This window comes from Mesoplodon densirostris, chromosome 2 (assembly GCF_025265405.1).
Source record: "Mesoplodon densirostris isolate mMesDen1 chromosome 2, mMesDen1 primary haplotype, whole genome shotgun sequence".
Classification (NCBI taxonomy): domain Eukaryota; kingdom Metazoa; phylum Chordata; class Mammalia; order Artiodactyla; family Ziphiidae; genus Mesoplodon; species Mesoplodon densirostris.
This window is the reverse complement of record NC_082662.1, coordinates 27,361,568-27,382,721: the sequence shown is the minus strand read 5'-3', so window position 1 is coordinate 27,382,721 and position 21,154 is coordinate 27,361,568. Positions and strand designations below refer to the sequence as shown.

At 53.5% G+C, this 21,154-nt stretch overlaps 1 protein-coding gene across 5 annotated transcripts in view; it reads right to left on the bottom strand.

The window, feature by feature from the left end:
• The window catches only part of ZNF362 (zinc finger protein 362), a 36,666-nt gene extending 21,417 nt beyond the window's left edge, over positions 1-15,249 (bottom strand). The window contains exons 1-2 of one of the 5 annotated variants that reach the window (XM_060089430.1): positions 14,938-15,249; positions 1,457-1,582 (exon numbers count right to left, since the gene is read on the bottom strand). Coding sequence is in view for 1 of the 5 variants with exons in the window: in XM_060089431.1 (XP_059945414.1) it covers positions 1,457-1,494 (38 nt within the window). In the remaining 4 variants the exon portion in view is untranslated. Of the gene's footprint in view, positions 1-1,456; positions 1,583-14,761; positions 14,827-14,937 lie in introns of those variants that run through there. The other 4 variants (XM_060089431.1, XM_060089432.1, XM_060089434.1 and 1 more) reach the window with 4 other exon arrangements.
• Positions 15,250-21,154: the final 5,905 nt, after the last annotated feature.

Sequence of the window (21,154 nt, the reverse complement as noted above, 5' to 3'; positions counted from 1 at the left end):
TCATCTTCTCAGGCTCTTTCCCAGCTCCCACCCCACACAGCCTGGGCTCCTCAGGGTGGGCGGGAGCTCCTCTCTTCCACTAGCCTCAGTCCCTGGATGGCCCATCCACTCTAGGACTTTAAATACCAGCCAACCCCCAGGTCTCCACCCCCAGACCAGGCTGCCCCCTGGAGCTCTAGGCCCACCTTCCAGTTACCTCCCTGACCACTCATGGGCTGCTCAGACTCAGCAGGCCTGAGCTGGGCTTGCTCTTCCCCTAGAATATGTACTTCTCTAGCGATCCCCTCTAAGCGGGGCATCGCCATCTGCCCAGATGCTCCTGCCACGGACACTCATCCACAGCATGTCCCCTCCCTCCCCTCCCAGCTCAGATACACCAGCAGCCACGTCTTCGGGATTCCACTTCCAAACTCTCTCTCAAATCCACTCCATCATCTTCACAAGTCCTAGCTACTATCCCCTCACCTGGACCACGGAACAACCTGCTTTATTTGGAGCCCACTGCACCCAGGTTCAAATCTTGGCTCCAAAACACCAGCTGTGTGATCTTGGGCAAGTCACTTGCTCCTGCCCGCCAAGTCAGGGATGAGCAGCCCAGAGCACAGGATGGAAAGAAAGGATCAGGGAGGACTTCCCAGCGGAGGTGATACGTGCTTTAGGTCTTAAAGGATGAGTGGGAGTTAGCCGGGCAAAGAAGGAGTGGGGAGCATTCCTGGCAAAAGCAGCAGCCTGCACAAAGGCCCAGGAGGTGAGAAGCAACACAGTGTGTGAGGCGAGCTAAAGTGATCAGTGTAGACCAGGAGACGACATGAGGCTCGAGCCAACGGCCAGGGTCAGACCTAGAAAGGCGGTTCCAGAATCTGAGGCCAGGAGTCTGGACTTGAAGCAGTAGGTGACAGGACAGAATCTGTGGTTGAGCAAGGCCCCTCTGACTGCTGAGTGTAGGCGGGCCTGGAGAAGCCAGGAGAGGAGGCAGTGAGAGGGAACTGGTCGAAGGCCCCCAGGGATGGAACGGAGATGAGAGGCGGGGGCTACCCTGGGCCAGGGAAAGGGGTGACCAAGGAGGCCTGGCTATTTGGTTAGAGCTGGAGGCCAAGGTAGCATGCAGGTTGCCCTCCAAGGTGTGGCCCAGGAGGTCCTCTGGACACCGATGCAGACAGACAGAGTCACAGGAACATGCAGACAGACAGCACCAAACTCCAACAGGCCAGATCTGTGGTCCCAAACATGGACAGATGGGGACATGGCAACTCCCATGGGCAGGACCCCACAGCCACCGGGACAGAGTCACAGGTGGATGCTATTACAGGAGGGTGAGCGCACACAGCCCTCAGGCAGACCCGGAAGGAGGCAGTGAGGGGCACTCGGGGAAGTTGGGATGAACACAATTGCCTTATTCCCCCAAAGAACAAACCCCTCATTGACAGATTTCAACCTGGAATCACAGGCTCCTTACCTAGAGTGTCCTTTCCCACTTGGTGAACTTCTACTCATCCTTCAAGACCCAGCTCAAGTGTTCCCTCTTCTACGGAGCTTTCCCTGAACCCCCAGTCAGTCACTTCCTCTGTGTTCCCAACAGCACCTTGTATATGGGAATAACAATAACAATAATAATAATAAATGGCAGCTACCATTGGTTTCAGCACCTACTACTTGCCAGGCACTGTGCTGAGTATGTTACACGCATCATGTCACTGAATTTTCCCAATGGCCCTGTGAGATGTACATTTAACAGAAGAGGAAACTGCAGCTCAGAGAGGTTGACCAACTTGCCCAAAGTCACACAGCTAGCAAGTGATGGAGTTAGGACGCCACCCAGATCTGGTGAAGCACTACAGGGCTGATCACACCCTGGTGCGGTCATGTTCCCCTGGGTGACTTCCCCACCAGACTATGAGGTCTTCACAGGTAGAAGTGGTGCTCATTCACCTCTGCCATTCCAGCATCTAGTCCAAGGGGGTCTCAGAAACTCTTTGTAGAATGAAAAAGCACAATAATACCGATTACCTTTTCCCGAACACCTAAAATAGGCCAGGAATGGTAGCAGGGCATTTTACAGCCATTATTTTATTGTTGCAATAGACCCACTATACATAGGAGGAAACTGAGGTCCAGAGAGGTTAAGTAACTTGCCTGAGGTCACAGAACTGAGTCTGGATTGGAAACCAGGTCTATCCATCACCCTTTCCCAGGACGGTGGCCTCTGAGGCCAGCCTAGCAAGCTCCACAAAGGGGCAGAAGGGGCAGGGGCACTGAGGAAGGGGCACACCAGGTGCCAGGCCCTGCCACCTGGGGAGGTTCAGGCCTAGACAAACAGACACAAAAGAAAATGAACAGCCCAAAGGGGAATGTGATTAGCCTTGCCCGCTGCAGGACAGCAACTTTTGTCCCACCTACCACATCCCCAGACCAGCCCAGAGACATTAAAAAATGAGATCTGCCCAGACCCCATGGCCACAGGGGAACTAGCTCCCGACAAAGCAAATGGGAGACAGCAGGACCCAAAACTGTCCGGATACTATGATTACAAGGAGGCAAAAATAAAAACCTGCGTCAGAAAAAGCTGCAGGGAACCACGCCCAGAGGGAGGCTGGGAGCGCTAGGGGAGGCAGCTGGAGCTGATCTGGGTTTTTGTCTTCGTTTCTCTAATTTTCAGATACTCTGCAATGTTGTTGCTTTTATAATGAAAACAATAAATTTATTCTTAAAAAAAGAGAAAGAAAGTGGTTGGTAGCCAAGGGGACAGGGGTAACAGATGCAAGGTCTGGAGGCAGGGAGGAGGAGGGGGGATCAGGGTCGGGGATGGTAGGCCCTCAACTGACCGTCGCATGCCAGGCCCTGCGCAGGCCCCATCCTCCAGGCACACATGACCTGGTGGGTCATGGCAGATGTCGGCAAGGGCTGTCTGGCTGAGATGAAATTCAAATGGCACTTTGAAGCTGGTCAGGGTTCCACAGGGATTATCTCCACACCTTCCCTGCCCTGGTCCGGGCCCCTTTCTGCTCTGGCCTCAGCTATTCCAAGAGCTTCCTCCCAGGGTCCCTCACCTCTACCCACACGACCCATTCCATTCTCCTACTGCAGTCACTGTGATATTTCTAAAATACAAATCAGATCACAACATTGCCCTACTGAAAACCTTTGATGGCTCCCTCCTTCCCTCCAGACAAGCTCTGGATTCCTTAGGCCTTCCATGCCTGGCCCTTGCTGACCTCTTTGGCCTCAGTGGTTATTTCTGCCTTCCACTCTGCCCAGCCAGACCGAGCGCTCCCCCAGTGCTCCACTTCCCTTCTCACTTCCTCACCTCTCCCTGGAACCCTCTGCCCTCCCCATTTCACTGGTTAACTACAACTTATTCCTCAGGCCCCAGTTTACAGGCCACTTCCTCCTGGAAGCCTTCCAGGACTGCTAGGCTATGTTGGGTGCCTCTCCTCTCTGCTCCCTTTGTGCCCTGCATGTTCATCATCAGACCCTTGGCAGTCCATTTTCTGCCTGTTTTCTCGTCCATCTCTGCTGTTGGACATGCTGTCAGGGCACAATCAAGGCTGAGTCATTTATCTTTAAGCCAAAAAGTACCTGATAAATGTTTGAATGAATGAATAGTCTAGGTAGAGGGAACTGAAAGTGTCATGGCCTAGATAGAGGAAAGTCCCCTCCCCCGCCTCTGAGTCCCCTCCCACCACTCTGGCACTGTTGTCCCCTGTGTTATATTCTTCCCTATTTTCTGTATCTAAGCCCTATCTTCTTAATTGATCTGAGAAGAGGCTGTGTGCTGTAAAGACCAGCAGACCACAAAAGTTGTTAACAGCTAATAAACACAGAAAATGGTTCTGCTTCCCTAGCAGTGAAAATTAAATGAGCTTCACATGTTAAAATAGCAAAAAGCAATAAGAAAATGATAATACTCAATGCTGGTGAGGGTATGGTGAAATGGCACTCCCATGCATTATTTCTGGGAGTGTAAACTGGAACAAACATTTCCGAAAACAATCTGGCAATAATGTGTCATGAGCTCTATAAAAATTTTCAGACTTCCTGGCCTAGCGATCCTATTCTTGGTCATCTGTCCCTAGGAAATACCCCAAATATAGACAAAGTTTTATGCACAAAGCTGTTTGCTTCAGTGGTTTTTTTACAGTAGCAAAAACCTGGAACAGCCAAAATTTTAAATAGGGGGATGGCTCTGTAAATCATGTTACACAGTGATAGTCTACAGTCGTTGATAATAGCCAATGTTTACTGGCATTGCAATGACTCATTTAACATTCATATCAACCTTACAAGGAACTGAGGCACAGAGAAATTAGGTAACTTGCCCAAAGTCAAGCAGTGTGTATACGATTTGAACTCAGAAAGTCGGGCTCCGGAGCCCATGTTTTCCACCCTGACACCCCATCCATTAAAAAGAGGGATTAAAACCAGCCTGCAGGGCTTCCCTGGTGGCGCAGTGGTTGAGAGTCCGCCTGCCCATGCAGGGGACACGGGTTCATGCCCCGGTCTGGGAAGATCCCACATGCCGCGGAGTGGCTGGGCCCGTGAGCCATGGCCGCTGAGCCTGCGCGTCCGGAGCCTGTGCTCCGCAACCGGAGAGGCCACGGCAGTGAGAGGCCCGCGTACCGCAAAAAAAAAAAAAAAAAAAAAAAAAAAAACACCCTGCAGTCATTTAGGAAATACTCATGATACATTAGTTGGGGGGGGAAGGGAAGAGTTTAAAATTATTTGTATAGATAGAGCAATGACATCTATATAAAAACCGGGTGCTGAGGGAAAAGACAGGAAGGAAACACCAAAATGCTAGCAGTGGAGTGTTTCAGGCTTGGGGTGGGGACAGAAATGGGGGTGGGTTTTGGTTTATTTCATTTCCCTATTCTCCGACTTTTCTGAAACGTGGCTACATGATTTTTTAAGGAATATTTTTAATAAAACTAAAGGTTCAGCCAGCTTTGGCCAAGAGACACACCCCAGCCTCTGCCTACGGCCCCACTAGGATCCTGGCCTCAGGCCCTGCAGGTTTACCCAGGAGAGAGGGGCTCAGAGAGGGTCAAGGGCTTGCTCAAAGTCCCACAGTGAACCTCGAGCCCTACCCCAGACCCCAGCCAGGAGTGCAGTCAGAGACGGACTCCCCTGCCTATCTGGGGACTTTGGGAGCCAAAGACAAACAAAGGAAAGCCTGCCCACTCACTCACTCTCCTGCTTAAAATCCCTATTGGGTTGCCATAACTTTTGGGGTGTAGTTCAAACTCCCCAGGGTGGCCCAGGGCCTTTCCTAAGGGGGCCTTGCTGGCCACATGCATCTCTCCCTCCAGCCTCACTAAACTACCTGCAGGTTCCCAAAACAAGTTGCTCTCATGCCACCGTGCCTTTCTTTGTACAGGCTATGCTCTTCCACGTGGGGGACCATCATCCACTTGGAAACTTGTCAGATGCCCATCAGCCATCAGAAGTCAGCTGAGGTGTCACTGCCTAGAGGAAACCTTCCTGATCGCCAGCCCCATCCTTGGCTACATTTGCAGCCTCTCCCCTGAGCTCCCACAGCCTCCTGGGCTCCCCTAACCTAAACACGCATCCCCCTACCCTAGAATTGCCTGATAACTTATCTGTCCAATCCCCCAGGTGTCGGTGAGATCAGGGCTTGGTTACAACCCTACATCCAGACTCAGTGGCACAGCTCACCCAGCTCTTCCTTCAGATCTCAGCTGAAGATCACTCTCTGACCCTCTCCTGTTACACACGCCCGTGGCCCCCTGCATTCCCCCTACCCCACCTCTGTATCACGCCTCTAAACACTGCCTCCAGCCATGACCCTCAAGGATAGGGCCACTGCTGCAGCTCCAGAGCCTGGCACCGGCCACATAATAAATAGGTGCTCAAGTGCCTAGTTCACCCTAGCTGCTCGACAGTGTTCACTGAGGGAACCCATGGGAGGAGGGGGTCTGTCCACGCGGGTCTTGAAGATGGGGAAGTCTGCCAGGAGAGCAAGAGGGTAGAGAGAGAGCAGAGGGGCATGTGTGCAAAGACATGGAAAGCTGCTAGCTTCCTAGGACAGAAAAGCTTTCTCAAAAATGCCCCCTGCCCCAGGGAGGGGCAACAAGGCACTGCTGGGGTAGGGCTGAGCTAGGGGCGGGGGGTGCTCCTGGGAAGACGAGCTCATCCCATTGAGGGATGAACAAAGACTGCATGAAGGTGGGACTTACTGATGGCAGGAAGGGGAGATGTCAAGAGAGAGACACCAGGGAAGGGCAGGCCGGGTGGGAAGAAAGGCTCGTGCAAAGGCCCCGAGGCAGGAAAGCATGTGGCCTCCTGTTTGGTCTGGTGTGGACCCAGTGCAGGAATCCACAGGGGAAGGAGGGAAAAGTTGCCGGGGCCGTTCATAAAGGGCCAGAGTTCCAGGAGAAAGCACTTGGATGAAAGGCCATGCGGGGCCATGCTCAGGGGTCCCTGAGCCAGGAAAGGCCATGGTCAAGGTTTTCAACAGACAGGTCATCAGGGGCCCAGAAGGATGGCCTGGAAGGGACAAGCAGGAGATGGTCTAGGAGAGGGAAGCTGAGGTTTCCCACCTTCCCAGCGCTTTGAGACCCCAGGTGCTCAGTTTTTCTCCCATGACCCCTCTGCCCTCCATGCGGCCCCAACTCCACACAGCCAGAGCCCTGAGTCCCAGCTGCTGCCCCCCACCCCACCCCCAGGACCCAGGCCAGCCTCGGAAACTTGTTCCTGGGAACTTCCTGTGAGGAACTAGGCTCCTGAGGGTCCTGGATCCAATTAGGCTGGCCTTCCACAGCCCTGCAGGGCTGCGAAGGGCCATTTTCATTGTGATGACGGGGCCGATCAGAGCGGGAGGGGGCTGCTGTGTGCACCCTGGTCAATGGGAGCTGGGATGTTGTCCCTTCCCCTCCTTGTCCCTCCCCTCTCCTACCACCAGCCACTCAGAGACACCCGCGGAGGTGACCCTCTCTGGGAGCCCCAGTGCCCTCACCAGGGAACGGGCCATGACCGCCTTCTCAGGGCTGAGAGGACATTCTGCAGGCTTTGAACACATGCCTTTCTCTGCTTCCATTTTCCCTTGGGTCCCCCAGCTCCCATCCCCACAGGGAACTCCTTCTGCCAGGGTGAAATGACAATAATAATACATCACTGAGCACTTCTTCCATATCAGGCACTATTAGGTGCCTTACAAGTATTTCTCACTCAGGCTCCTAACGACCCTGTGAGGTGGATGCTGTGAACATTTCGAAATACAACACACATTCAGAAAGATGCCTGGAACAAAAATGAGCAGCTCCATGACTTATTACCAAGCACACATCCAGGGGGCCCAAAAGCCCCCACCCGTGTCCCTTCTCGATTGCAGTCCTCGCATCCCCCAAAGGTCCCACCCTGCTGGCTTCCAGGGCAATCTCTCCCTTGCTTGGGGTCAGGAATGAGGCTCAGAGAAGATGTAACCTGCCCAAGGTCGTGTGGCTGCTGAGGGCAGAAGGAGTTGGACGCCTCTGCCATCTGCTCGCTGTGTGACCTTGAGCAAGTCCATTTCCTCTCTGGGCCTTTGTTCCTTCCTCTATAAAACAAAGAGATTCAACTAAATCACAGCCTGGATTCTTGGACCCTCTGAGGGGGCGATGTGGCCACTGACGGGTTAAAAGTAAAGATTCTGGAACAAGACAAGCTGGGTCAAAGCCCCAGAGACTGTTACCAAACTGGGATGATAAAGGTATGGCCTCAGTGTCTTTGGGAGGATTCGATGAGTGAATACGTAAGAAGTCTTTAGAACAGTGCCTGGTACACAGGAAGGGTTCAGTGTTGGTCGTTGCTGTTTTGTCATTAGGTTCCCCAAGGCACTCGGGAGACCTTCCCAACATTTCAAAGACCCACATGGAAATGTGACCAACCAGAGACATCACCTGGGCTGGGGGGCAGTGGATGCAGCAGCTTGGGGAGCCTTTCAGACCCCACAGGGGCTGCTTGGCAGACCACTGGAGAGGCAAGTCTGGGATTACACAAAGGAAGAGAGCCAGCTGCTGAACCCCAGCTGTGGCCTGGCCCCCAGGAGCTTTCTAGACAGGTCCTAGGGGTCCCAAGCCGGGAACCCCCAGCAGGTGGTCAGAGCCTGTCATGCTGTATCTCAGGACCCCTGGGGAGGGCAGCCTGTGGGGCAGGACAGACAGGGCTCAGGCCCGGGGTGGAGGCCAGCAGGTAGAATGGGCCCTGAGCAGGGAAAGGCAGCAAAGGGAAGATTGGGCTGGTCAGAGAGAGGGATGGAGAGGGCCTGAGGCGGACCCCTGGGTCGGGGTCGAGGCCAGGGAAGACCTACTACAGGCCCTGGCAGGCCAGGCCCACCTCCCCCAGGTCTCAGGGCTACCGCCTTCTCCATGTTCCTTGGTTTCCCACCTCGGGGCCTTTGCTCCAGCTGTTCCCTCTGCCTGGAATGCCCTCACCTGGAAAACTTCAAGCCAGTTCAGCTATCGCTTCCTCCCAGAAGCCCCTCTCCCCTACACACACGATTATCATCGCTGGTTACAGTAAATCTAAAAGCACCACTTTCCTCATCATAGGAAAGTGGTTCCTTTCCAGCAGTTACCAGAGTCTGTAATCATATCATCATTTGTGTTTGTCTAATGTCTCCCCGACCAGGGCAGGAACGGTATCAGTTTTCCCCACCTCTGTCCCCAGCATGGAGCATGGGCCCTGGTATATAGTAAATGCTCAAGAAGTCATGCTAAGTGAAGGTGGGAGGTCCAGGCAGGCTGCAAGCAGATCCGGGCAGGGTGTGGGCACACACAGCTGCATGGGTGTGCAGGAGGCACTGTGTGCAAGGCCAGAACATGAGGCTGGTGTAAGAGGCACCTACGTGTAAAACACACGTGTGCATGAGTATGCCTGTGTGCAGGTGATAAATATGGCGTGTACAAGAGTGTGGAAGTACAGGAGGAGGGGCAGGCAGGCAGCTGTGTGTTGTTTCCTGGCAGGTGCACACGGGTATATGAACATGTGTGTAAGCTGTGGGTGGCAGGTATGCATACACGTGTTTCTGTGTGATGTGTGTGTATCACGTGTGTGGACTTGTCTCCTGAACTCCTCCTGGCTCCTATAGGCCCAGTTTGGGGCACCTCTGGTGGTGTTTCTGAAATAGCAGGGGAGCACCTCAAATTGGCAAAAGTGGGGCAGGGGGAGCAGGGCCAAAGGTGGAAGCGGAATGGCTGATAGTATGAATATGTGCAAGTGTGTGTATCTGAGTGTGTCTGGCGGGGGGGTGCCCATCCCAGCCAGGTGTCCTCCCATTGAACCCCAGAACCTGAAATGGCTAAACTGTCCCCTCAAGGAACACGAAGCCTTTGCCCAAAGCTCAGAGAAGGACTCAAATGGTAGGGACCGCCGCCCAAGGATATCCTGCCACACAGATGAGGCAGGGACAAGGGAGGACGCTTTGGGCCCCAGAGCCAAATCCCTTGGCCTTCCCCACACACCTTATCCATTCAACACACCGCTCCGCCCCGTCCCCGAATCCCACCAGCCTCCAAAGCCCGGCACCAGCCCTGGTTCCACGAAGCCAAGCCCACAGCCCCCAACCCACTTCCACTCCACCCACCTCTCAATCCCACCCAAGTCCAGGTGGGGCGCTGGGCCCTCTGCAGCCCTGCACCTCAAGGAGTGTTACCCCCATTGTGAAGATGAGGAGGCCGATGCAACAGAGGGAGCAGCTCCCCAACCAGGGCTGTCGCTGCCTTTGAACCCCAAGGCACATATTGTGGCAGCCTGTCGGCACCTGAGGAAAGCCCACCAGGCAAAGCGTCGGGATGTGTGGACAAGGCCTACTCCTCTCCTTTCCCGCTGTAGTTTCCCCAATGGACAGACAGAGGTTTGGCTGGATAATCTGTGAGGTCCACCTCTCCTCAATTAGTGTGTGACTTTAGATCTCAAATGGTTCTCCACGAATTGGGTATACATGCGGCTACATGGAAAGATAACTGTCCTCTTTCCCCCAGTACACCAAGCCTTTCCAATACCCTGGACAAGGGCCTAGCATGGTGCTACAGAGACAGGAGGAGCTCGGGATGCATGTACGCTCGGTGCCCGGTCATACATTTAACACCGGGCACCAAGGAGGCCTGCCCTCAGGGAGCTCACAACCCAGTGGGGAGAAAGAAGCTACTGAAGTCATGAAACTATAAGGTCAAAAGCAGTGGGAAACCGTAATACTAACATCACTTCCCAAGTGTTATTCACAGGGGGAGGTGCAGCACTTCACACTGTGTAAAGAAGACCTTTCCAGCAATGACAACTGTCTGACAAAGGGAGGCTAGGGGGCCTGGTGAGGAGGGAACTCCCTGCCACTCTAGCGGAGATCAGAGGCCTTCTTGTCAAGGATGTGGGAAGGGAGTTCCCGCTCTGTGCAGGGATCAGGTGAGGCTGGGCTTCCCCTCACCAGCTGTGGGATTCTAAGACAGAGTCCCAGAGTGCTGGGTTCAAATCGCACAATGTGCCTGTTGAGCTCTGTGAACTTGGGCAAGTTACCTAATCTCTCTGTGCCTCCATTTCCTTGGCTGTAAAATGGGGGTAATAACAATGAGGATTAAATATGTCAACATTTATAAAGCCTTTTGGAACACGGCCTGGCACAATGTAAGCACTCTGGGCCACTAAATAAGTAAGGCAGTGAGAGCTCTTTGTAAAGGGTCTAAGTCCCAGACTGGATCAAGTGCAGACTCCAGTGTCAAAGGTTCTGAGGCAGAAATCTTCTTAGATGCTAAGGTTCTGAGATTGAAAGAGACTAGGATTCCTAGATCCCATGATTTAATCATCTCATTATTTCCTGACAACAGCCCGGAGCCTCCCAGGGGAGGAGAGGGCAGAGCTTGGTGTCACTTCATCTCCCAGGGGCTGCCCTGCAGCCAGGGCTTCTGCCACACCTGGGCTCCCCGGCATCTCCTCACGTCCACTAAAGCCACAGCCACCCTGTCCTGGACCCACCTGCCCACTCGCCTGCATGGGGCTTAAGCATGTGCCAGCTGTGCGGACAGGCAAGAAGTGCAAATGAACAAATACATGAGGAAGTTTCGGATACTGATAAGAGTTGCAAGGGCTGATGTGACCGAGAGTGACAGTGGGACGCTATCACAGAGCAGGTGGCCAGGGAAGCCCCAGCTGAGTCGAAACCTGTAAAACAAGAAGGCGCCAGCCGTGCAAGCATTCCAGGTCGGGGGTGGATGTGCAAAGGCCCTGCCAACAGGCTTTGTAAATTCGAGGTGCAGAAAGAAGCTAGTGTGGCTGGAAGTGGTGAGACTGGGGGGTAGAGGGGGAGCTGAGGTGGAGGGGTGGGCAGGCCCGGACCGTAAAGGGCCTTGTAGGCCCCTAAAGGACTTTGGATTCTTGTTCTTCAAAATGCCTAGGAAATATTAAAAGAGTTTCAGCAGGGGAATGACAAGGCTAGACAAGGCTTTCAGGGTCCCCAGATCATTGGGCTCATTCTGAAACCAGCACAACGGTTTTCAAAATCAAGGTAGGGCCTGAGGTGGTAATCAACAATCCTTCTAATTCAGTTGGTGTACACTGAGCTCCTACTACATGCCTGGCCACGGCGGGGAGACGTCACAGACACTCCTGTGTTCGTTCCCAACAAGCCATGAGAGATTACCCCATTTTAAAGATCAAGAAATCGAGGCTCAGAGAGGGGAAGAATGTGCCCAAAGCCACACGAGCCATACACCACACTGTACAAACTGTAAAGACAAATGGATCTTGGTCCCAGCACCCAGAGTCACCATCATGGTAGTGGGATTTTCAAGCCCCTGCTTCTCCAAGAGACCTTCCCTGGGGACTCATGTAGGCACCCATGGATACTGCCCTAGCTAGTGCTTTCTGCACCCTGTTAGCTTTGGAGCCCTGAAGGACTGTCCTTGTATTTCACATGGCTGTCCAACCTGGGGAGGTAAGCTAGGGATTGGCTGGCTGGACAGATGAACAGATGAACGGATGGATGGATGGATGGATGGGAGGGCAGATGGATGACTACTGAAATGACTAACCAATAAACTAATGAATGTACAATGAAAGAATTAAAGAATAATCTAGCAAACTAATGAATGAACTAATGGATGGAGATGAAGGAAGGAAGGAAGGAAGGAAGGAAGGAAGGAAGGACTCTCACTTTACAGAGAGGCAGGGAAGTGTCTGCCCAGGGAAGGGCTGGAGCCAGGTTAGCTTCAGACCCAGTCCACACCTCACCCACACACCAGGGGCCATCTTGCCCCCATCCCCCAGACCACAAACAGCCTATTCCTCAGCCCGCGGGGACAAAGCCACGCCTCTGCCAGGTGCTGGCCATTATAGTGCCCGTGGTCCCATCACCATAACCACCAGCAAGCAGTGGAATCTGGTGGGAGGTAGAGTGCTTCACTCTCCCTCTGAGTGTCTCACAGACAAAAGGAGACAGGAGACAGGCTCTGCTCCTAGCTGGGACCCAAACTGCTGGGTGACTTCAAGCCCGTGGCTGCCCCTCTCTGAGCCGAGGTGACCTCTCAGGGCCTTTTCAGATCTGACATTCTTTAAGGGATGGGATTCTAGATTTTTTACACAGTCACTGGGGTAAGCAGAAGAATTTGAAAGATCAAAACCTAGAAGTTGGGAAAGACACCTGTCCACAAGTACCAAAGTCCACCCAGGAAAAGGCTCCCTGGACAAGGAGTCCGGAAGCTTGAGTTTAAGCCCTCCTCTATCACTGGCTCAACCTCTCCAAGCCTCAGTTTCCTAAATTTTAAAATGAGGTTAAGTATCCCCCACCTTGACAATTTCACCTGAGTTTCTGGGAGAACCTGATATGATAACAATCATGCACTACACTGTGCAAATTGTAAAGTTCCCTTCACCCAGGCAGGATTATGATGGCAGTGGGCAGGGGTAGGAGTGAAGGTGGACATGCTGTCCCATTCCAGTCCAGTTCTGTCCAAAATGACTCTTCCAGGGGTCAGACCCCCAACAGAGAACAGTGGAGAGAGCCCAGATGTAAAAACCTGAAATCTGAGTCCCTGTCTCAGCTCTCCATCTAACTGGCAGTGTGACTTTGGGAAAATCACTTCCCTCTCTAGACTTCAGTTTCACCATCAGAAAAATGCCTGGCTTAGTACCCTCTGGCACAGACATGCCAAGTTCTGCAGCCCTGAATCCCTAAGCCCCAGGCTTCAACCCCTGGCTCTGCCCGAAGTGAGCTCACCCTGCCCTGTGGAGCCAGGACACAGACCAGGAGTGACTGGAGGGGTCCCCCCTCCAGGAGACCTTGAGGAAGGAGTTAGACAGGCTTAGGGTCCTCCCAGCACAGACAAACTCTCCCAAAAGGGAAAGACCACACCCAACCAAGGCTGCCCAGGTGCCTTGGACAGCGCCAGCCACCCCAGACCTCGCAGGCCTGGCCTTCGGAACACTTCTGTAGCCTCAAAGCCAGCAAGCCCTGACCTGTCCAGAGAAATACTTCAGGAACTTCACCCAAGTCCAAACTGCCTCCAACAGGGAGCCTCCAGGGCAGGGCAGGGGCGGCAGAGGGGGTAAGAGCACACCCCAGGGAAGAGGCTCAGACGACCACCACCAGACAACCTCTCCTGGCCCCTCCCCTCAGACAGGTCCCACTGGGGCTGCCGGCCTGCACCCAGCCAAGAGCCAACCACCTGGGGGCATTCACCACCAGAAGCCACCTACCAGGGCCAGGAGGCCCACCAGGTCGGGGAAGGGGCTCTCCAACTGCCGAGCACACTTGCCCAAGGGCTCAGGGAGCTACCGCAGCACCCAGGGCAGGATTTCCGCCTACAGTGGGGCCCTGGCCACCCATGAAGGAGACAGGCCCACCCCACCCCCAGCTCAGAGCTCTGAAGGTTCCACACTGCTCCAGGGCAGGGTTGGGGAGAGCAGGATTACTTCCTCATGCCGAGGGTCTTAGTTGGAAACCCAGGGCCCACTCAGAGCCCCTATTGCCAACCCTCTCCTCCAAATCTGAGAATATAGTTCCTTACAATGCCGTTTTACGCGGCCTCTTCCAAAAGACATTTCCTAGTCCCCCGAAACCCCCGTCCCCAATCCTCCACATCCCCCCCCCACCCCGCAGCTCTGGGGAAATCGGCAGTTAACTTTTTCCCAAAAATCCCGCAGAGGCAGCTGGCTTGGGGGAGAAATGCGCCCCGAGATCCTTTCGCGGCATTTCACCGCCTTCCAAAAGAAAAAAAAAAAAACGAAAAAAAAAAAAGAAAACTTTCGGAGTTAACTTTAAATTCCCAACCCTCCCCCGAAAATCGCCCAGCGGCTTCCTTTTTTTCTCTCTCTCTCTCTTTAAAGTGCAATTGCATTGTGTCTCACCTCCCCGAAAGGCTCGCGGCTCTCGCCAAAGAAAAGGAAAAAAGCCAACCCTTCGGGTGCCCCCTCTGCTTCCAGCCGCCTCTCCCACATTCTCAGACAGTTTTATTAAAATTTTCAGACAAAAGAAAAACAAAAATGGCAGCCTGGCTTATTTTTAAAACAGGACAGGGACGCCATATTCTGCAGATCTGCAAAAAAAGGGAGAAATCCGGCACTGGCCGCTCCACCCGGCCGGCTGCAAAGTGCGCGAACCGCGTCGTTTGCAATCCGTTTATTTGCATTAAGCCCCATGAATCATTGTTTACCGGAGAATTGCAGCAGGTTTGAATAGCCCGGCTTAAGAAAACACACACACGCGCGCACACACACACACACGCGCACACGCACACTCGGAGAGCAGACCAGACACACCGCCGGAGACACTTCCTACCCCGCGCGCCGCCACCGCCGCCGCTCCGGGCCGGGCCCGAGATGCAGGCGGCCCCGGGCCCTCTGAGCGCCCCGGCCCGCGCGGCCGGCCCCCCGCCCGCAACTCGGCGCAACTTTCCCGCGGGCGGGCGCCCGCCGCCGCCGGGCCCGCTCCCCGCGCTCCGGGCCCGCACGGACCTGGCTGTGCTGGCGGCGGCTCCGGGACGCGGCCGCAGCCCCGCGCCCGGCGGCCCGAGTAGGGCCGGGCTGGGGCTCCGGCTCCGGGCTCCGGCTCCGGCTCGGTGCGGAGCCGCGCGCAAACCTTCCGGGTCGCCTGCTGTTCACTTCTGGGTTCTGCAAGCGCCGAGGCGGCGGCGGCGGCGGCGGCGGCGGCGGCGGGAGGCTGGGTCTGCAGCGCCGTGCGGCCCCCCGTGCGCTCGGCGAGCCCCCGCGCCAGGCGCCCGGCTCCGGGGGGGCCGCGTCGGGCCCCCGCCTCTCCGGCTGCGCAGCCCGTCCGGCCCCGGGGGCTCCCGCGAGTGGGCAGCGCCGGGCGCGGGCGACTGCGCGGGAGGGGAGGGGGCCGGGCGGGGGGCGGGGGCGGGCCGCGCGCTGGGGGCCCCGCTTGGGCCCCGGGGCCTCGTCTCGCGCTCGCCGCCGCCGCCGCTGCCGCCTCTCAAAGTTGCGCGGCGCCCCCCGCCCGCGCAGCGCCGGAGGCAGAGCCACAAAGGAACTCCTCGCCCCCCTCCGCCCGCCCGAGCCGCGCGGGGAGGGCACCGGCGCCCGGCCCTAGGCCAGCCCCTTCCCCAGCACGGGGGCTCCCGGGGCCCCGGCTGCCGCGGCCATTGTCCCGCCCAGGCCCCCTCCCCGGCGACGGCGGACTGGGGACCTGGGCCTGGCGGGCCGCGGCCCCGACCAGGCCGAGCCCGCGCGGGGCCAGGCCGCGCCTGGGGGTCTCCCTCGCAGACGGCAGGCAGGAGGGGACCCCCAGGATGGGCTCCCACACCTGATAACCAACGATCGCGCTCAAAATCCAGGCTGAGGTTTTTGTTTTTAAGTCGAGGACACGGGGATGGGGGGAGGGGGAGAAGTTTGTACAGGCCAGGCCACCCCCTCCCTCAGTAAGCTCCGGCGCTCCCTGGCCCTAGGCCCGAGCCCCCAAAGGGTGGGGCCGCCGGAGGTTGTCAGTGGCTGTCCTCGCTGAGTCTCTCAGAGGTGGCACCGGCTGTCCCCCAGCTCCAGACCTCAGAGCCATCTGTGTGTGACTCCTCCTCCCGCTTCACCCTCCCCAGCCAATCAGTCACCAAGTCCTCCCGATTCGACCTCCCGGGCTGTGTCAGCTTCCAAACTTCACTTCTACCTGAGGAGGCGGCCAGTCCCTGGGTCCCTTCACCGGGCTCAGACCTCCTGTGACACTCACTCACTGCCAGCTGGCCTCTAGGCCACGATGAATCAAGGCTGGCCCTGCCCTCAGGGAGCACCCAGTCCCCCGGGGAAGGACACACACATAAACAATCACCTGCCAGTGTTTGCCTTCCTCTGGGAAGCATTTCCCAATTCGTTAAATAGTGATTAAGGACCTCCTATCAGACGCTGTGCTGGTTGCCTGGAAACACAGCTATGAGCAAGTTGGACAAAATCCCTGCCCTCCTGGAGATTCCAGTCTAGCACAGGATGTCAGGTCTGTGAGCAACTGGAGGACAGCGCCCACGTGGACCATTTGTGTTCAAGCGCTAAGCACAGTGCCTGGCACAGAGCAGAGCACAATACCTATGTGTAGTGGGAGTTAGGTGGAATTATAAAGGGGAAGAGGATGCAGATGACACAGAGGAGGCCATTTTTTTTTCCCCTCAGGGAGGTGGAGAAGCTCTTCAGAAATTAGTTCTGAGGTGAGCCGGATTGGGAAGTAGGGAGGGTTTTCCAGTTTCCAGGAAAATGGGGGTGGTAAATAGCAACCCATTGTTGATAAGTTCAGTGAAATGATAATAAATGGGAGAGGAGACAAATCTCTCATGCAGAAGAATTTGAAATAATTTCTGCAGATAGTCAAGGAGGTGGAGCATAACTCTCCACTCTTTGGGGGTGGGCTGCATAGAGTGACTTCCTTCCAAAGTGTGCAGTATGAAAAAGGAGGGAAAGAGGAGTAACTTCACAGCAGAGAAACCTGACACCAGCTACCTCAGCCGGGTGATCAACCCCAACATCAACAGTCACAAGTCACATTGACAGTATGTACGTTTGACAGTATGTGATGAAAATGACACTTTACCTCTCTGGTCTTCCTCCCAATAACCTATAATTTCAGTCTTGTCATGAGAAAAACATCAGGCCAAATAGAACAGTAGGGCATCCGAAAAAAATACCTAACTAGTACTCCTCAAAACTGTCACGGTCATCAAAAACTAGGGAAGTCTGAGAAACTGTCACAGCCCAGAGAAGCCTAAAGAGACATAACAACTAAATGTAATGTGGTATCCTAGACAGGATCCCGGAACAGAAAAAAGGTGTCAGGCTAAAAACTAAGGAAATCTTAACAAACAATGGACTTTAGTTAACAGTAATAAATCAATAAAAGTTTTCATCAATAATTGCAACAAATTTTAAAAATATACTAACATGTTACTAATAGGGAAAACTGAATGGGAGGGTGGGGGAACTTATGGGAACTCTGTAATATCTTCTCAATTTTTTTATAAACCTAAAACTGTTCTAAAAAATAAAGTCTAGGGACTTCCCTAGTGGTCCAGTGGTTAAGAATCCATCTTGCAATGCAGGGGATGCCAGTTCGATCCCTGGTTGCGGAAATAAGATCCCCCAGGCCACGAGGCAACTAAGCCCGTGCCACAACTAGCGAGAAGTCCGTGCCACAACTAGAGAAGCCCGCGCTGCAACGAAAGATCCCTCATGCTGCAACTAAGACCTGATGCAGCCAATAAATAAATAAATACTTTTAAAAAGATAAACATTAAAAAAAATTAAAAATAAAGTCTAATAGGAAAAAAATACTTAAAAAATTCACCAACCCATGTGATTGTTGATATCATTGTTGTTCAATGAAATAGTACTTGACATAGCACCTAACGCATTCTAAGGGCCCAACGAGTGTTATTATGTTATTATCATCATCATTGCAATTCTAAGTACTTAGAATAGCACATGCAAAGGCACTGGAGTTTAGGGTGGAGAGGGAGATGGGAGACAGAATCCCGAAAGCTTTGACTGCTGCTGAGCTGGAATCTTTTTAAGGGATTTATGGGGGAGGGTAACATGATCTGTCCCTGCCTCACCAGCCTCCTGTCTAAACACCTGGAAAGCTATGCTTCAGTCAGACTAAGTGAGTTGCTGTCTCAGGCCTGGCTCTTTACCTTCCAAGGCACGTGCTGTTCCCTCTGCCTGGAATACCCTTCCTTATCCTTTCATCCCACCTTTCCTGGTCACTTTTAACTCATCCTTCAGGTCTTAACTTAGCTGTTCTAAAAAGTCTTTCGGGAGCATCCAAGAGGCTTTTAATATGGTCTGAATGGAATTGGTGTGGGCTGAGATGCAAGAAGCCAGAGGTGAAGAAATTGAACTCATCTCTTTGCCACTGCCACCCAGACCCCTCTACCCCAAATCCAAGCACACTGGACATTGCCCCTTCCCTGAACACAATGTGCACCTTCGTGCCTCCAGGCCTCTGCTCATGCTGTTCCCTCTGCCTGGGATCCTCAGTTCTTTCCCACCCATCTTTTATCTCTCTAGTGAACACCTACTTATCAAAGTTCAGCTCAAACATCACCTCCTCGGTGAGGCTATTCCAGGTCCTCTGTGTGGGGAGAGGCACTTTCCTCTGGTTTCCAAGAGCACCATAGTCCTCTGGCCACACTGCTGGCAAAGCACTTATCATGGTGCATTAGAATAAATGTTTGCTGAATGGATGGACAAATGATCGGGTGAACAACAACCCACTCTTACCCTCTCCAGTTCTTCAAATCCTCCTTATTCTCCTCCAGGAAGCCCTCCATGACCACTCCAACCCATTGACCTCCCTCCTTCTTCTTTAATTTTTACAATTTAGCCCCTGATTATATTCTAACTGTTGTGTATATAAGTATGTGTCTCTTGGGTTAGAGTAAATGCTTTGAAGAAGAAACCATGTCTTACATGTTCTACTTTTCCACTCATTCAACAAGTATTTACAAAGCACCTACTTCTATGTTGCCACTAGGGTCTAGACTCTGGAGAGGCAGTGAACAAGACCCAGGCCCTGCTCTGTTAGAGCATTGGTTAGGATAAACCAGACTATGCTGCAGTAACAAAGAACTCCAGTGACATATCACAAGACCTCAGTGACATAACACGAGTTGTTTATCTCTCCCGTGTGCCACATGCTCATCCTGGGTCCTCTGCTCTAGTCACTTGGAGACCTAGGCTGAGGAGTCCCTGCCATCTTGAAGCTGCGCCCACTGGAACATCTGGCTTTCTCAGTTACCATGGCAGGAGAAGAGAGGCTAGAGGCTCTCCATCCATTGGCCAACACTAGTCACATGGTCCTGCCCAACTGCAAGGGAGGCTGGGAAGCAGTGTTCCTCTGGAAGGCAAAGAGAAGTGGACCTTAGTGAGCTCTCCCACCGTCTGTTCCAGGAGACAGAATTTAATAGATAACCAAGCGAATAAGTAATTCATCTCATAAGAGCTTCAAAGGGGAGGTTGGAGGTGTCTGGGGAGGGGGTAAGAGAAAATCAAGGAGAACTTCCCAGAGGAAGGGCCACGTAAGCCGAGACCAGAGAAGAGATGAGAGAAGAGCATTTCTGGCAGAGAGAACAGTATGTGAGGTTCTGAGGCAAAGAGGAGCTTGCTGTATTGCAAGGCCAAAAAGACAGTGGAGCTCAAATGGAATGAGGGGGGTTGCAAAGTGACGCTGAGGGCCAGGAGTCCCAGGCAGGCTCTGGCAAGGATTTAGCATTTTAGCTTAAGAGCAATAGGAAGTCATGGAGAGGCAGGCATTAAGCAGAGAAGTGGTCAGATTCCTTTTCAAAAGGTCCCTGTGACTGCTGGGGAAAGAATGGACTGGAATGGGGCAAAGTAGGAAAGCAGGGAGGACAGGAGGGAGATTTTCAAAGTCTGCCAGGTGAACAATGGTGCTGGATTGGACCAGGGTGGCACTAGCAGAAGTGGAAAGAACTGGACAAATGTGTGACATATTAAGGACTCCGTGTCACCAGACTTGGTGACAAATAGATGTGGGGAGTGAAGAAACAAGAGGTGTCCAGGTGATTCCCAGGTGCCGCAGCCCCATCATGGCAAGCACAAGGCTGACTTCACAGCCTTGCATCCCCAGCCTGTTCACAGTGGGATTTTGATGCCAAGAGATTTCCATCTTCCTCTCCTTACCCTCAGCTGAAGCTAGCTGCCTCTTCATCCCACAGACTGGGGTGTACCTCCCATCAGAACTAAAAACAACCTCGAGCATCAACACATGTACTTTCTAATTGCACCCTGACAGGATTCCTGGGAGGACGGATGGCAGGGATGTTATACCCCACTTCACAGGTGGGAAAACTGAAGCCCAAAGAAGGAAAATGGTTGGCTAAGTTTGGAGCCAGGTTTTCAGCTGAGGTCCTCCAACTTCTGGTCCAGAGCTCTGTTTGCTGCAGGGCCTGGTGGGTGCTATGTGGTGTTAGCTGAGTGAATGAATGAATGAATGAGCATGTGAGTTCTCTGTCCATTCACTCTCTTTACCTTTGCCTATTTTATTTCTCTCAAGATGGCTGTGGAGTTTAGAGTTAACAGATTAGGTTTAAGAGTTCAACAGAGCTAGGTTTGAACCTCAACTTTGTATCTTATAGGCTGGTGGTTTTAGGCAAGTTTTTTTGTTTGTTTGTTTGTTTTTTATTTAATTTATTTATTTTTGGCCACACGTTGGGTCTTTGTTGCTGCACATGGGCTTTCTCTAGTTGCGGTGAGCAGAGACTACTCTTCGTTGCAGTGAGTGGGCTCCTCATTGCGGTGGCTTCTCTCGTTGTGGAGCACGGGCTCTAGGTGCACGGGCTCAGTAGTTGTGGCACACGGGCTTAGTTGCTCCACGGCATGTGGGATCTTCCTGCACTAGGGCTTGAACCCGTGTCCCCTGCATTGGGAGGCGGATTCTTAACCACTGCACCACCAGGGAAGCCCTAGGCAAGTTCTGGGGTTTTTTGTTCTCTCTCTGGGCCTCAGTTTTCTCATCTGCAAATAGAGCATGGTAATACCTACTTCACAGGGGAAGTACAAAATGAGATCATGTGTGGGTTAGGCCATTGCAATGTTGGCTTGCCTGTACTTCGGGGACCCACTCTCACCTTATCTCCTCTGGAAAAATCTTCCCTGAGAACACCCACCCCTACTAGGAACTTCTGTTATCTTCAGGATGATCACATAACTCCATGGACCTCTTCTT